The 13,162-nt window shown below is 36.7% G+C and overlaps 1 protein-coding gene across 2 annotated transcripts in view; it reads right to left on the reverse strand.

The window, feature by feature from the left end:
• Positions 1-244: 244 nt before the first annotated feature.
• Positions 245-13,162, reverse strand: part of CNNM2 (cyclin and CBS domain divalent metal cation transport mediator 2) — a 107,755-nt gene continuing 94,837 nt past the window's right edge. For both annotated transcript variants that reach the window (XM_026665196.2, XM_026665090.2), the window contains exons 6-8: positions 12,207-12,272; positions 7,158-7,342; positions 245-2,924 (exon numbers count right to left, since the gene is read on the reverse strand). In XM_026665196.2, the coding sequence (XP_026520981.1) occupies positions 2,715-2,924; positions 7,158-7,342; positions 12,207-12,272 (461 nt within the window). In that variant the 3' untranslated portion in view covers positions 245-2,714. The remainder of the gene's footprint in view (positions 2,925-7,157; positions 7,343-12,206; positions 12,273-13,162) is intronic.

Raw genomic sequence — 13,162 nt, forward strand, 5'->3', positions numbered from 1 at the left:
GATGTCTGTCAAAATCTGAAGACTCATATTTCAAACTTTTCCTGCCCTGTGGTATTTGAATGGGAAAGGTTCCAAACATTCCATTCTAAAGTGACTGTGAAAGTCACGCTACTTGCCAAAATATATTTGGATATTTTTTTAAAAAAATGGACAAAATGATTGGCATAATACATGGAAAGCAGAATTTACATAAATTGAGTAATATTCTTAAAGACATGAGTAAATTCAGATAATCCAGTGGATGTTAATTTTACACATTACATTTTAATACATGATGGAATCTTGAAGTTTGAACAGGAAAGGAGACCACTCATCAGAAAGTAAAGTCCAACTGTGATGCAGATATTGACAGAATAGATATAAAGAAGAAAACTTCTAAAACATTACCTCTTCTTTTGAACTGAGAGCACCTTTAGCTTTGCATTGGCTGGGAAGCCTAAATAATACAAATAGCCTGCTACTAATTTCTTCCGTGCACCACTTTGTTTCAGGGATAGAGGTCATTCGGCTCTGGACTGGAATATTTAGTCATTCAACTATATATAGTGATTTGAAATAATTACAAAAGATTGATATACACTTTTAAAATATTTAGGAAGTTCTAGAAAATCTTTTCATGACAAACCAGCATAATCATTTGGATATAATTCTAACAATTCAGTATGTGTTCTGGGGAACAAAATATGAAAAGAGGTACATGAAATACAAACACAGAAACAGTTAATCTATCTGTCATAACAGGCCAAATTATAATGCATCATTTTCAACAGCACATTACATTAGAAAATTCAATATTCAAGGGCACAGCATTTTGCAGCCTCTAAAGAAGTTTGTCTGCATTTCATGACAAGCCTGAAAAAAGTTAATAGATTATGAGTATTATGCTAATAAAAGGAAATTTTCAAAACGTCAATCCTACTCAATGGCATACTGCAATGGAGAAATCTACATTGTGCTTCATGGGAACTCAAAAAGTCTTGTGGGCAACAATGAAAAAACAGCTCTTTCATATTTACAGATTAAACTGCAAAATAAGAATCACAACCTAAAGTAAAATAAATTTCACTTAGGCACACAGCTGTTTGGGGTTAGGATATTTGCATAAGCAGAGCTACAGACAATTTACATAAGGTTCATCTCACATCTGCAAAATATCCCTGTAAATTCAGAGTTCCAGCATGAAAAAAACATCAAGACTCAGGAGGTCATTGTGACTAACACACTCTGGAGGCCAGCCCTGAATGCTATTCTGCAGAATAGAACCTTTTCTCCATTCAGTACTACTAGGTTTTCAAGGTCATATTTCTTGTAAGCAGGGAGATTGGCATGGGCAACTCAGGATCTCATCAGCAGTGTCAAATGAGGTGGTTTAAATATGTAACTGCAAGGCATTTCTCAGGGAATGCTCCCCAGATGCCACAAAATAAATTGCAACTTCCTGAAGTGGAGCACGTTCTTCGGGGATTTAGCTCTTCATTTTTCATGCCCAAGTGTTCATAAAAATTATGAACAGCTGATTAAGAACTGAAGGTTAAAAAGAGGACCTCTAAAGAATGAATGTATGAAAAAACAGAATTTCTCCCCCAGCTGTTGAAACATATCCCACCTCTCTTCTTCCTGCCCCCTAGCTTCGACTCCTCTAACACACACTGACTTTATCTTAAAAGGAATGTTAAAGAACAGGCTGGCCCAGCAGCATCTACAGGGGCATGTATCTTCTAAGAACAGACCCTTTGGGAGGATTGACTTTGGCTATCAGCATAGCAGCATTTTTAAATAACAAAAAAGTCAGCTCTCTTAACATACCTTTTACAACAAGTTCTTTGTTGAAAGTAAAGGGCGGCATGACTGACAATACATAGACTCTGAAAATACTCCAAAGTTTAAACATGCACTCAGCAAAGGAGAAACAGCAAAAATTGCTACTTATCTCCCGAATAAATAAAACACCATGTGCAATTTTTCAGGACACAAATCCTCCTTTTTTCATATGGTGTCCACATATTCCACTATTCCTGGACTCAAAAATATGGCCTCTTAAATGACATGTCCTCATGCACAACTCGGAAGGATTAAAGGGCCACTTACTTTTCTCCAGTCTCAGGAGCAATCTGTGTGAAGTTCTTTAAGGATATTAATATTTTTCCCCAACCAATACATTCTACAAATGACAATACTTCATCATTTTATCTAAGGGGAAAAAGCAATGAATGAAAGATGGGACCATTGGAACAAAGTCACAAACAATACAGTAGAGTTTAACTGGGAATATCCTGCAATATTTCCCACTGCAAAATATTTTTTAAAGATTCGTGATATTGCTTGAAAAAATAAACTACAGCTGTTTTGACTTTTCAGCATATATTTAAAAGGATTACCAATGTAACTGGAAAAAATAGACCTGATTCTGCTCCACTTGGAATAATGTTGCCATTTGTCCCCAAAAAGATGGCTCAACATTGCCAAGCTTTGCTTAGGTGTTTGCTGCTTGTTTTGTTTTTGGTTTTTCCTTCTGTGCTCTCATTTCTGAGCTCCCATTCCTTCCCAATGTTGTCTCCTGCTCCCAGGATGTCTTTGGTCTCAGAACACTGGATATAAGCACACGTTAATGGTGGTCACAGTTGGAGAGAAGGCAAAGGAGGGAGGACTGGTCCTGGTGAACCAGCGACGAAGATGGAAAGCAGAGAAAGAGGACGAAAGCAGTGTGACAATTCCTAAATGGTACCTTCATTATGCATACTGTGGTTGGACTTGTTGTGAGTTACACAGTTCTGTTCGTTCAGTAGATTTGCCATCTCATCCGGCAAACCGTCATGCAGTTCTGTAAGAGTCAGTTCTATTTTAGTGGTTTCACTGTCCGAGGATTGAGGTGTTTTATCCATTCGAGATGCCATTAGGGCATTTTGGTATTGCTGTCTTGAGATCTATACCAAGTACGTTAAAAGATACAAAAAAAAGTTGGCAATTAATAATAATAATTACTCCTGATAATGCTAGCATTAGGAGAATCATCAATCATAACTTGCCTTTATAGAAAATAAGCAACATAGCATCTGTTCCACAAATTTTGAATTCCAAGACAGCTTGGCATCATTTACAATACATTTCTATTTATTCAAGGCAGAATAAATGGCTACATTTTTTTCCTGCCCCAATTCATGCTGCAAACTCCATCTGAGTTTCTCTCTCTCATACCTCTAATTTTATACAATCCTCCTCTCTATAAGTTTAGTTAACTTTTATAACTCTTTTCAGTTTGATAAAGACAATATGTTTCTTTTTGACTCAAAACTCCAACTATCATATCATTAGATTCTCTAGCAGATTCAGGAAGGAGCATCATTATTCTTAACCAATTCTCCTTTGTGATTCGCAATGCCTTCTGAATTTGTCAGAAATTTCTCTGTAAATTTTACAGTATTTTGTCTATAAAGTTTATAAAGCAGATTTTAAAGGATCCTAACTTGAAAATCTAGACACCTATTTCTATGTAATATGCTGAAATCATCCTACCCTAATAATAAATTTCTTCTTGCTCTGATGAAAATAAAAAAATCACTTTTTACATAGTAAAGAAATTGTATTTGAAAACATCTGCAATTATTTTTAATGAAAATTAGCATACCTTCATAATCATCTTATTCAAATTAATTCAAAGTGAGATCTCTCACACATATCATAGTTATTTAGGATTCTTTTCTATGTAATTTGTAAGATAACAAAGCTCTGTTTTTCTTAATCTGCCTCTGATTAACTCCCCAAATTAGAAAAACCTCAATAAGAAAAATCAGGATCTTGAAGGGACTAGGTTTTTCTATATTTGTCTATTATATTCCATATAAGTCTATTATATTCTATATATGACATGGTTTGAATTTCTGAAAATACTCAATATCATGGTTTCTTCAGAGAAGGAGGACAAGTTTTGGTAAAGATTCAAAATTCAGGGATTCCCAACCATTTGGTTCTCACTCAAACAAAAAGAAAAAAACGCCCATACAAATGTGTGTTTTGCATCCCAGACTTTGATAAGATGCCACCAAACCATCTTTAAACTATGGGAATAATAAGATTGCCTGGATGATCAATCAGAAGATTGAGAAGCAGAAAGTCCAGAGCCTCAAGAAACAGAACCTTAGGAGTAAAGGTTTACTTGGAAATCATTATTGCTTCGAAGAGGATCTTATGACACAATCCAGCTGGATAGAGGGTGGAGTATTGTAACTTCTGATTTAGCTCTCCAGTGAGAGCTAACTTTGAATTGGAAATAATGTTTTTATTTTGTGAATGGATGCTCTATACTAGGGCTGTCAAACTCGCGACCCGGATGTGCCATGCGCTGGCCACTCCCACCCCTGGTTTAGCAAAGTGGGGAAAAGTCCTGATACATCACGTGATGATGAGAGTTTGACACCCCTACTCTATACTGTATTTTAGAATGGCTCTACCGATTTTCTATTGACTCCTTTCTTGAATCCCTAGGCAGCTAGAAGTTTCATTTCTTGCTTTATCAACTCCTGGATGTTGACTAAATTCCATTCCCTGAGCAATTTTTGATTGAAAATTTAAACACAGTGTCCTTTATACACTGTCTCTTCTGATGACTGGACAATATGCATATTAGTGTATTATTAAAGCAGGCTTATAATAGCTTGTTCTGGTAGGTGGTTTCCATTAAACAAATATATAAAAATAATTTGTTTTATTATAGCATAAAGTACAACAGTACTTCTTTTTGAATACTCAACATTTGGGAGAACAAAAGACAGTTGCAGTTTATGAATGCTAATTAAAACCTTTTCTCCCTCTATATGGAGAAATTGTAGGTGACCAAAAGCCCTTATTCTCTCAAATAACATTCATAGTGCTTTAAAGAAGAAAAACTGGATAAAAACATGTTAAATACAATTAAATAAATAGAATCATACATTTGAACAGCATAGAAATGTAGGCAAATTTGTTGCTTGGTACAGAGTTTGCAGTGCAGGATATCACTGCAATGCAAGTTGTCAATGTTTTCCACTTCCTGGTTTTTCACTTCCCATTAAAAAAAAAATGACTGCAGAATTTTAAACCAAAATGCTGTTTGGAACTAGTCATACAATGTCTATAACAAGAGGCATCAAATGAACTCACATGTCACACACTTATGTCTGTATGTATAAAAAGAAGGGACCAGGAGAAAAAAAGAATTAACTGAGCAACCACAAATTATTAGTAACATATACAATTTATAAAATTGATACTGCATTTGCACAAACCAATTATTATCTCGGCTGCTTACCGACCACTCTCCCACAAGAACATGCACAAAGATATACATATTCTTTTCTTCCTTCAAGCAGAATTATAAAAAAGAAGGAAAACACACACCTATGCACAAAGAATGGAAATTGGATGAGGAATAGATGTACCTGTAAAGGTAATAAAGAAGGGACAAAACTGGATGGAGACAAAATGAAGAAGGTCCATGAGCAGAAAGAACACAGAGAAGCCCTATTTGGACCTTCAAGAAAAGGTTACAAATTAATTAAATAAGCAACCTCTTCCAAACAAGACACTAATAGCTTTCCAGGTCAACACTTTTTTTAGCAGGAGCCTTCTATTATTAGTGGATCTAAAATGACACCCTCAATTTACATAGTTCTTCAGAAACAATCCAGGTCTCCCTGTGTAATAATTATATATTGGGGGGGGGGGGTTGTTAGTAAAAAATACATCATACTGTTAAACTTCAGGCTTCTCTGCTAACCTATCAAGGCACTTTTACAATAATAGTTATACCTCTTAGCTCTGTGTCATTCACAACCCAGCCCCATCACCTGCACCTAAATTATTTAAGAATAAGTTCAGAATAACTTGGCACCCACTAAATATGTAAATGTCAAATACACAGACATTTGCTTTTAGAATGCTCATTTGTATGAATACTGGTAGCTCAAGACAGCATTTGCCCATCACCAGTTTTCTGGTACCTTAACTATTTTCCAAGATGTCCCAGTATTGCAAATCTATTTTTGTTTTTATGTTGCTATACTCTTGTAATTCATTTTTAATACACTAATAACAGACTAAGGGGTGAAGACACTTTCCAGCAGTGAGAATGAGTAAATAAAAAATGACCACGCTATCTTTCTATCTCTTTTATCCACATTCTCATACATAATACATACTAATCCTTCCCACTCACGTTCAAACATCCATCTCATTAGCTAAATTTAAAATATCCCTTTAAAGTATTTTTAAAAAAGAAATCAAACAATTTGGGAACAGAGTAACATATGAAGAGAAACTGGACTTTCTTGTTTTTTTCTTTTGAAGATGTTTCTCATCCAAGAAACATATTCAGCTCTGACAGGATAGTGGGGAATGGAAGGATTTATATTCCTTGCAGACAGCTGGTCATTTGCATCCTTTAGAAGGGTCATTGAAACACTTGGAGATTTATCTGTGTCCTCAGAGTCACCTGAGTACTACTCCTGGTTCCTGTAGTCTGCAATTTTTCTCTGGAAATCCATTCCTTCTCCACACCATTCAAAGGGTGTTCATCCCAAAATGCATAGCCAAAAATCTGTAGAGATTCTCAGTCACCCAGGTCATGGTTGTCCCAAAAGTGCTTTTTCAAGAGGCAACTGGACTTTCTTGTTTTTTCGTTTGAAGATGTTTTGCTTCTCATCAAAATGTCTTCAAAAGAAAAAAACAACTGAAACCATTTTTCAGTTGCCTCCTGAAAAAGCACATTTGTGACAAAGCATGACCTGAATGACAGAGAATCTCTACAGATTGAAGAGAAAAGTGCAGGGTTTCCAACTCCACTAATGAGTAGCTAGAAAGTACTAGCTGGAAAGAGAAGGCAGGTGAAAGTAGGGTCAACAAGGAGGAGTTGTTTAACTCTTCTGATTCCTTCCAACAATAGCTCTCAAATTGCCATTAACTGAGCAAACTTTATTAATTTATCAAGTTAAAGTTTAGTCCTTCCCTAAAAGAAGTACAAGATCACCTCTAAATAGGTAAAATGCATCTGAAATAATTCTTTCCAAGTGAGTGTTTTATCACAACTGAATTAGACCTGATTGACAATTAAGAGTTTAGACAGACTATATTTCCAGTCTACAACGACAGGTAGAAAGAACATCCTTTTTTTCCCCTTTTCATACCTTGACGTATTGAATGTCTGAGATTGCTCTGACTGAGTAATCTGGAACATATACTTGAAGAAATGAGGAGTTCAACTGATTGTTGCTATTCCCTATTGCTGGTGTCACTGCATCAATGCGATCTCCTCTATTAAGAGAATCTGAATGATTTAAGCCACAAGAACGAGGTGGTGACTTATTTTCAGCTGGAGAAAAAAGAAAAAGAAAAATATGAAGAATGCAATTGAAATCCAAAAACCAAGTTCATGGGACAGACTGAGGGTAACTTGAGATAATTGACAAGTGACTTGAATTTAAATTCATGAAGCTTATTCAGCAAACAAATTATGTAGATGTGTGTCCTTTATTAAATTTTCTTGTTCAACATCTAAAACCACTTTGAAAACAAATTAATGCAAACAGCATTCAAATTCACAATAAAATATTTTAATACAATATGATATAACATAACATAACAATATAACATAAAACACAACATAAAAACAATATAAAATTCGCAAATAAATATCCAATGCTTGTAAAACCTTTGGGAGATTAGGAACATTTTCCACAGCATTATAAGCAAGTAATATATCCTAAATTATAAGAGAAATTAAAATGATTTTGCAACTTATTTAGAGACCAGTATGTCAAAAGAAAAAATAAAAGCCAGATTGATGTTCTAAATTAAACCTTTTCAATTTACAGATGCTCTAGGACCGTGATGGCGAACCTGTGGCACACATGCCACAGGTGGCACGCAGAGCCATTTGTGCTGGCACGCGAGCTGCAGGCAAACTTACCTCACTGGGCATGCACGCGCCTCACAGCTGATTTTTGGATGGTTTGAGGTCTTTTTCAGCCTCCCAAAAGCTTGAGGAAGGCTTCTGCATGCTTTGCAGGCCAAACACTAGCCCCGTTTTGTCACTTCCTGTTTTTCCGAAAATACCGGAAGTGAAGAAACGGGGCTAGTTTTCGGCCTGCTAAGCCTGCAGAAGCCTTCCTCAAGCCTTTGGGAGGCTGAAAAAGGCCTCAAACCAGCCAAACATCAGCTGTGAGGTGCAGTGCAGGTAAGGGGGCGGCGGAGTGCTGGTGTATATTACACGCACATGTGTAGGATGTGTGGGGGTGCACGCATTGCCTTCTGGGTGCTGGCACGAGAGTGCGAGCGTGCAAGCGTGCACACAATTTTTGGCACAGGAGCCCAAAAAGGTTAGCCACCACTGCTCTAGGAGAAACTGTTTCTCAGTCTTCAACTATGTGATTATACTCTGGGTGTTAATTAATAATGCATCAGGCAAAACTCATATAGGTAGTCCTCATATTATGAGCATTCGCTTAGAGACCAATTGAAATCATGATGGTACTGAAAAAATGGACTTATGACTGACCTCCAAAGTTTCCAATAGCAGTATCCCCATGGCCATGTGATCAAAATTGGGTGCGTGGCAGCCCTTTCACACTTACGACCAAAACGACCCTTCAAATCCCCCACCCATGTTTTCCGCCATCTACGCCAGGGCTCTCCAACCTTGGCAACTTTAAGACTTGTGGACTTCAACTCAGCGTTGCTGGCTGAGAAACTCTGGGAGTTGAAGTCCACAAGTCTTAAAGTTGCCAAGGTTGGAGAACCCTGGTCTATGCCATTTTGTGGCCCTGCCACAAAGCCTTTCTTGTCCAAATCATCGGCAGCCTTTTCACAAGGCTTTGAAGCCGTCCAAACCCTGGCAAGAAGGCCATACACAAATTGGGCAAGGTTGCACAGTACTGGAAAAATGGTGCAAGTGGTCTCAGAAGTAAGGCCTGGCACAGCCAGCAGCTGGGCACATTTCATCAGCAGGATGAAGAAAGCAAACTCAGTGGCCATGGCCATGTGCAAGGTGGCAGGGATCTCAGAGTTCAGGCCAACGAGGATACTTGGGCTGGAACAATCTGTATCAACAAAAGTCAATCCCTATGTTATATTTGCTATTTCAAATTCAATTTGTAAGAAGGAAAAAAAACCAAGGACGTATAGCACATAATTACTGAAACTTGGCAAAGTTTCAGAATCTTTTTGCAATATTTAGTTATGTTAGTTATTTGAACATCAGTAGCGGAATGGAATTTAATTGTGGTCATTTCAAATGTTTTTCTGCATATTAGAGGAAGTTCACCTCAGCATATCACTGCAAAAATAACAATAGGCTGCAAAAGAACTGCAATTGATGATAGATAAAATTGGTGTTTAATATAGATACAATCCTATTTCAAATACCGTACAATCCCTCCATCTTATACACAAGATAATTAAGGCAGATTCAACTGATGCTTTTTTTTAATCCTCGGTTTAAATCATGTTTTTGTAATTTCCAGTGCATACTTTCTTCAAAGTCATCTCTGTGGTTCCTTATATGCACTAATTATTTTATTTCCTGCTGCTACCACCTACCTAGGGGCACTTACTTTTTCCATCACCTACAGCAGTTGCCAATCCCCCTGGCTCACCTCTCTTGACAGATCTGCATAGCGACCTTCCACAACTGAACCTTACCAAAACTGCTCTCTCCGTCACTGACATACCATGGAACAGCTTCGCGACCCCAAGTATTATTAAATTCAATAACAAAACAAATCCAAAAAATTCCTGCACATTAAAGGTGTGTTGCTGTAGGATCTATCTTAACAAAACCCAAAAACAAATTTGCTGAGGCCATCTGGTTAGATAGAACCCTTACACAAAATTATCACATCAATTTTGTGAACAAACTACTGTTTTAGCGTGTCTTACTAGTGCTGATCATATTTGGTTTGTTAGAAAATAATGAAAAGACTTAAATGGCTGCAAGCTAAGAAAGAAAAGAAAAAAAAAATCTATCTTATATTTTATGCTTATTGTTTTGTTAAATAATGAAAAGACTAAGATGGCTGCAAACATTATAGCTGTTTAAGACAGTTTTTATAAATTCTCACAGATAATATAGTACAGGAGACTTGGCATCAGGAAAAAGACAGACCAAACTACAGCTCTTTTCCTACTTACTACTAACCAAGAATTCTGACAAATTCTAACTCATAGTTCACAAAAAGTATGTTTATGACACAGCAATAGGAGTAGTTAAAAATGAGGTGTTAATTGGGAGAAAGTTTAGTATTTGTATCAAGGCTCCTAGATAATTTCTCCCCTAATACATCAGGTCACAGAAAATCAATCATTAAACCAATTTCCAAACAAGAATTAAATTGTAGAAAAGGTTGTTCATTCCTACAATTAAGTGCCAAAAGTCTACTTTGATTATAATAATACAGAGAAGCCAGAGACCAAGAGCTGGAAAACCAGAGAAGAGCAACAAAGATGATTAAGAGTCTGGAGGCTACATCGTATGATGAATGGTTAAGAGATCTAGGTATGTCTAGCCTAACAAAGAAAAGGATTAGGGAATGGCATGATAGCTATCTTCTGGTACTTGAGGGGCTGTCACAGAGGAGAGGGAGTCGACTTTATTCTCTAAAGAAGACTTAGTGAGTGAAAGCTTGTTAAAAAGCGATGTAATCTGAAACTAAGAAGAAATTTCCTGACAGTGAGAACAATTAATTAATGGAGAGCTTGCCTCCCATGGTTGTAGCTGCTGTATCTCCTTTCAAGAAAAGATTGGGCAATCATTTTTCTGGAATAATATAAGGCCGCCTGGGGAATGGATTAGAAAATTTCCAAGGTGTATGATTTTATGATTCTAAACCAGAAGGCTAAGGGCTTCATGGCTGAAACAGGAAGAAGGCAAGGAAATGGCTAAAAGCAATTTAAGAAACAAAGAAATCTTCACAGAGAAAAATAGAGTGGAAACAATATATTAGAATTAATGACATGGGCAATGAAAGAGGTTTGCCCATCCAGACTAATATATAGAATATTGTTTACATTGACTGATGCTATTGATTGACCTAGCTCGGCCTTGTCACTATTTTGGTATTTTAGGATTTCAGGCAGGAAATTTTCTAGCCCCACCTGAATTGGACTGAACTACATTCTCCCACATGAGCTCTACCACTGAGCTATGGCCCTTCCTATAAACAGTACACATAGCAGCAAAAGGATTAAATTTACTGAATTTTCAGTTCATTAATTTTGGCAATGCTTGCAAATGTGACTGCTATGATCCTCATCAGGTATAGCAAATTAGAGACTGTGACAGAGTGCAATATGGTTCAAGGAATATAGCAGTTCATCCATGACATCTTCTGAATGAAATTACCTAAAGGAGACAACATATGGACCATTTTAAAGGACTCCTCCCATTTTTGTTGCTTCACTCCACATTGAAAACACCACTGAGTACAAAACTGTGTGGAATCAATGTTCCTAGTCTTCCTAGAGCATTTAGAAGAATTTACTCATTATATTCTCACACACAGGAGTTTACACAATCCATAGCAATAGAACAGGGGTGTCAAACTCAAGGCCTGCAGGCCTGATTCAGCCCTTGGGGTGTTTAGATCTGGCCCGCAGGGCCACCCTAGAAACAACAAAGGACCAGCCCACAGTTCCTCTGCCAGCGTGAGGCAGCGAGCTCAGTTTTCGCTGGCAGGAGGTTGCAGGAGGCCACTGCAGCTGAAAACGAAGCTTGGGAGCCCGTTTTTGCTAGCAGAGTGCTCGGGCCACCACAGGTGCCCCTGACACAAGTGACATTGAGCTGGCCACTCCCACCCTGGTTACCCCCACCCCTGGCCCCCCAAGGTCAAACCTATTGCAGCCCTCAATGAGTTTGACACTCCTGCAATAGAACAACTTGTATATTTTGCTTACCTTTCAAAAATATGTTTAGTTGTTGGCAGTATTTGTAAAGATATGGAAAATGGTAACTTCCAAGGCAGAAGTTACTGTGACCCAACAAATGTCAAGTCACAATTCCTTTTTGTTTCAATATCTATTTGTTATTATCTTATCAAAAATAAAACTCAAGGCACCCACCTGTTTAGACCCAAACCCTTTCTTCTCTAAAAAGATGATAGGCAGTATATAAAACTGTTGCTAATTAATTACAAGGTAAGTGCAATTTATAACAGAGGTACAGAAGAAGCAAGCATATTTACCTGGACTGCCTGGGGCTAGTATGTCTGTTCTGCTGACAACAAAGGTACGAGACAGGGATAAAGGAACTAGAGAAGGGAAAAAGAGATGAGACTAAAATCAGAGAAGACATTAATATCTTTAAAGAAATAATCAGTTTTGTCATGGTGAAGAAATCAAATACAATTCACATGTAAGCAAAGGACATAAAGAGAACAATGAAAAACTGATTGGAAAATAAAACGTAATAACATTTAGGAAATCAGATGTCAAAACAATACATGCTTCTTTCTTAGTTACTTCTTAGTTGCTTAGTTCAAAATTCTCTGAATTTGGAAATACAGTTCTGTTAATATTTTTAGAATAATCTCGCTAACAACAGAAGTTAGAGATATACAACAGAAGGTATCATAATAAGCTGTTTAAAGGAAGTATCTGCCCCATAAACACATGCATTTTGCATTTCTATGTTACAATTTAAGTAATAATCACAGTTCAATCTCTTGAATAAGAGATTCAAGCCATAACAGGCCATAAAAAACAAGCCTTGCAAAAAGTGAAAGAAATCATTTTTTTTTGTCTTTTTTCATATATGAAATAGTGCTATTTCTGTATAACTTTTTGCTATCAACAAATGCATACTTTTTTAATCCTAATCCAGGAATTCTAAATTATATAAGAAATGAAGGTAAATAGACAGCTTCATGGAAGTTATTGTAGCAAATGAGAAAGAAAGAAAGAAAGAAAGAAAGAAAGAAAGAAAGAAAGAAAGAAAGAAAGAAAGAAAGAAAGAAAGAAAGAAAGAAAGAAAGAAAGAAAGAAAGAAAGAAAGAAAGAAAGAAACTTCCATAATATCAACCCATACAGAAATCCAGCATGCAATTTTTTCACCTTCTTGTTGTAAAAGAAGAGGAGTCATTCCAACAAAGGAAGTGATCAAATATCTGGAAAAGGAATTTGTTCCTTCAAAAGTAGGTAT

The sequence above is a fragment of the Notechis scutatus genome, chromosome 4, assembly GCF_049901735.1.
Source record: "Notechis scutatus isolate UNSWTSFEM ecotype Mainland chromosome 4, rNotScu1.2, whole genome shotgun sequence".
NCBI classification, from domain to species: domain Eukaryota; kingdom Metazoa; phylum Chordata; class Lepidosauria; order Squamata; family Elapidae; genus Notechis; species Notechis scutatus.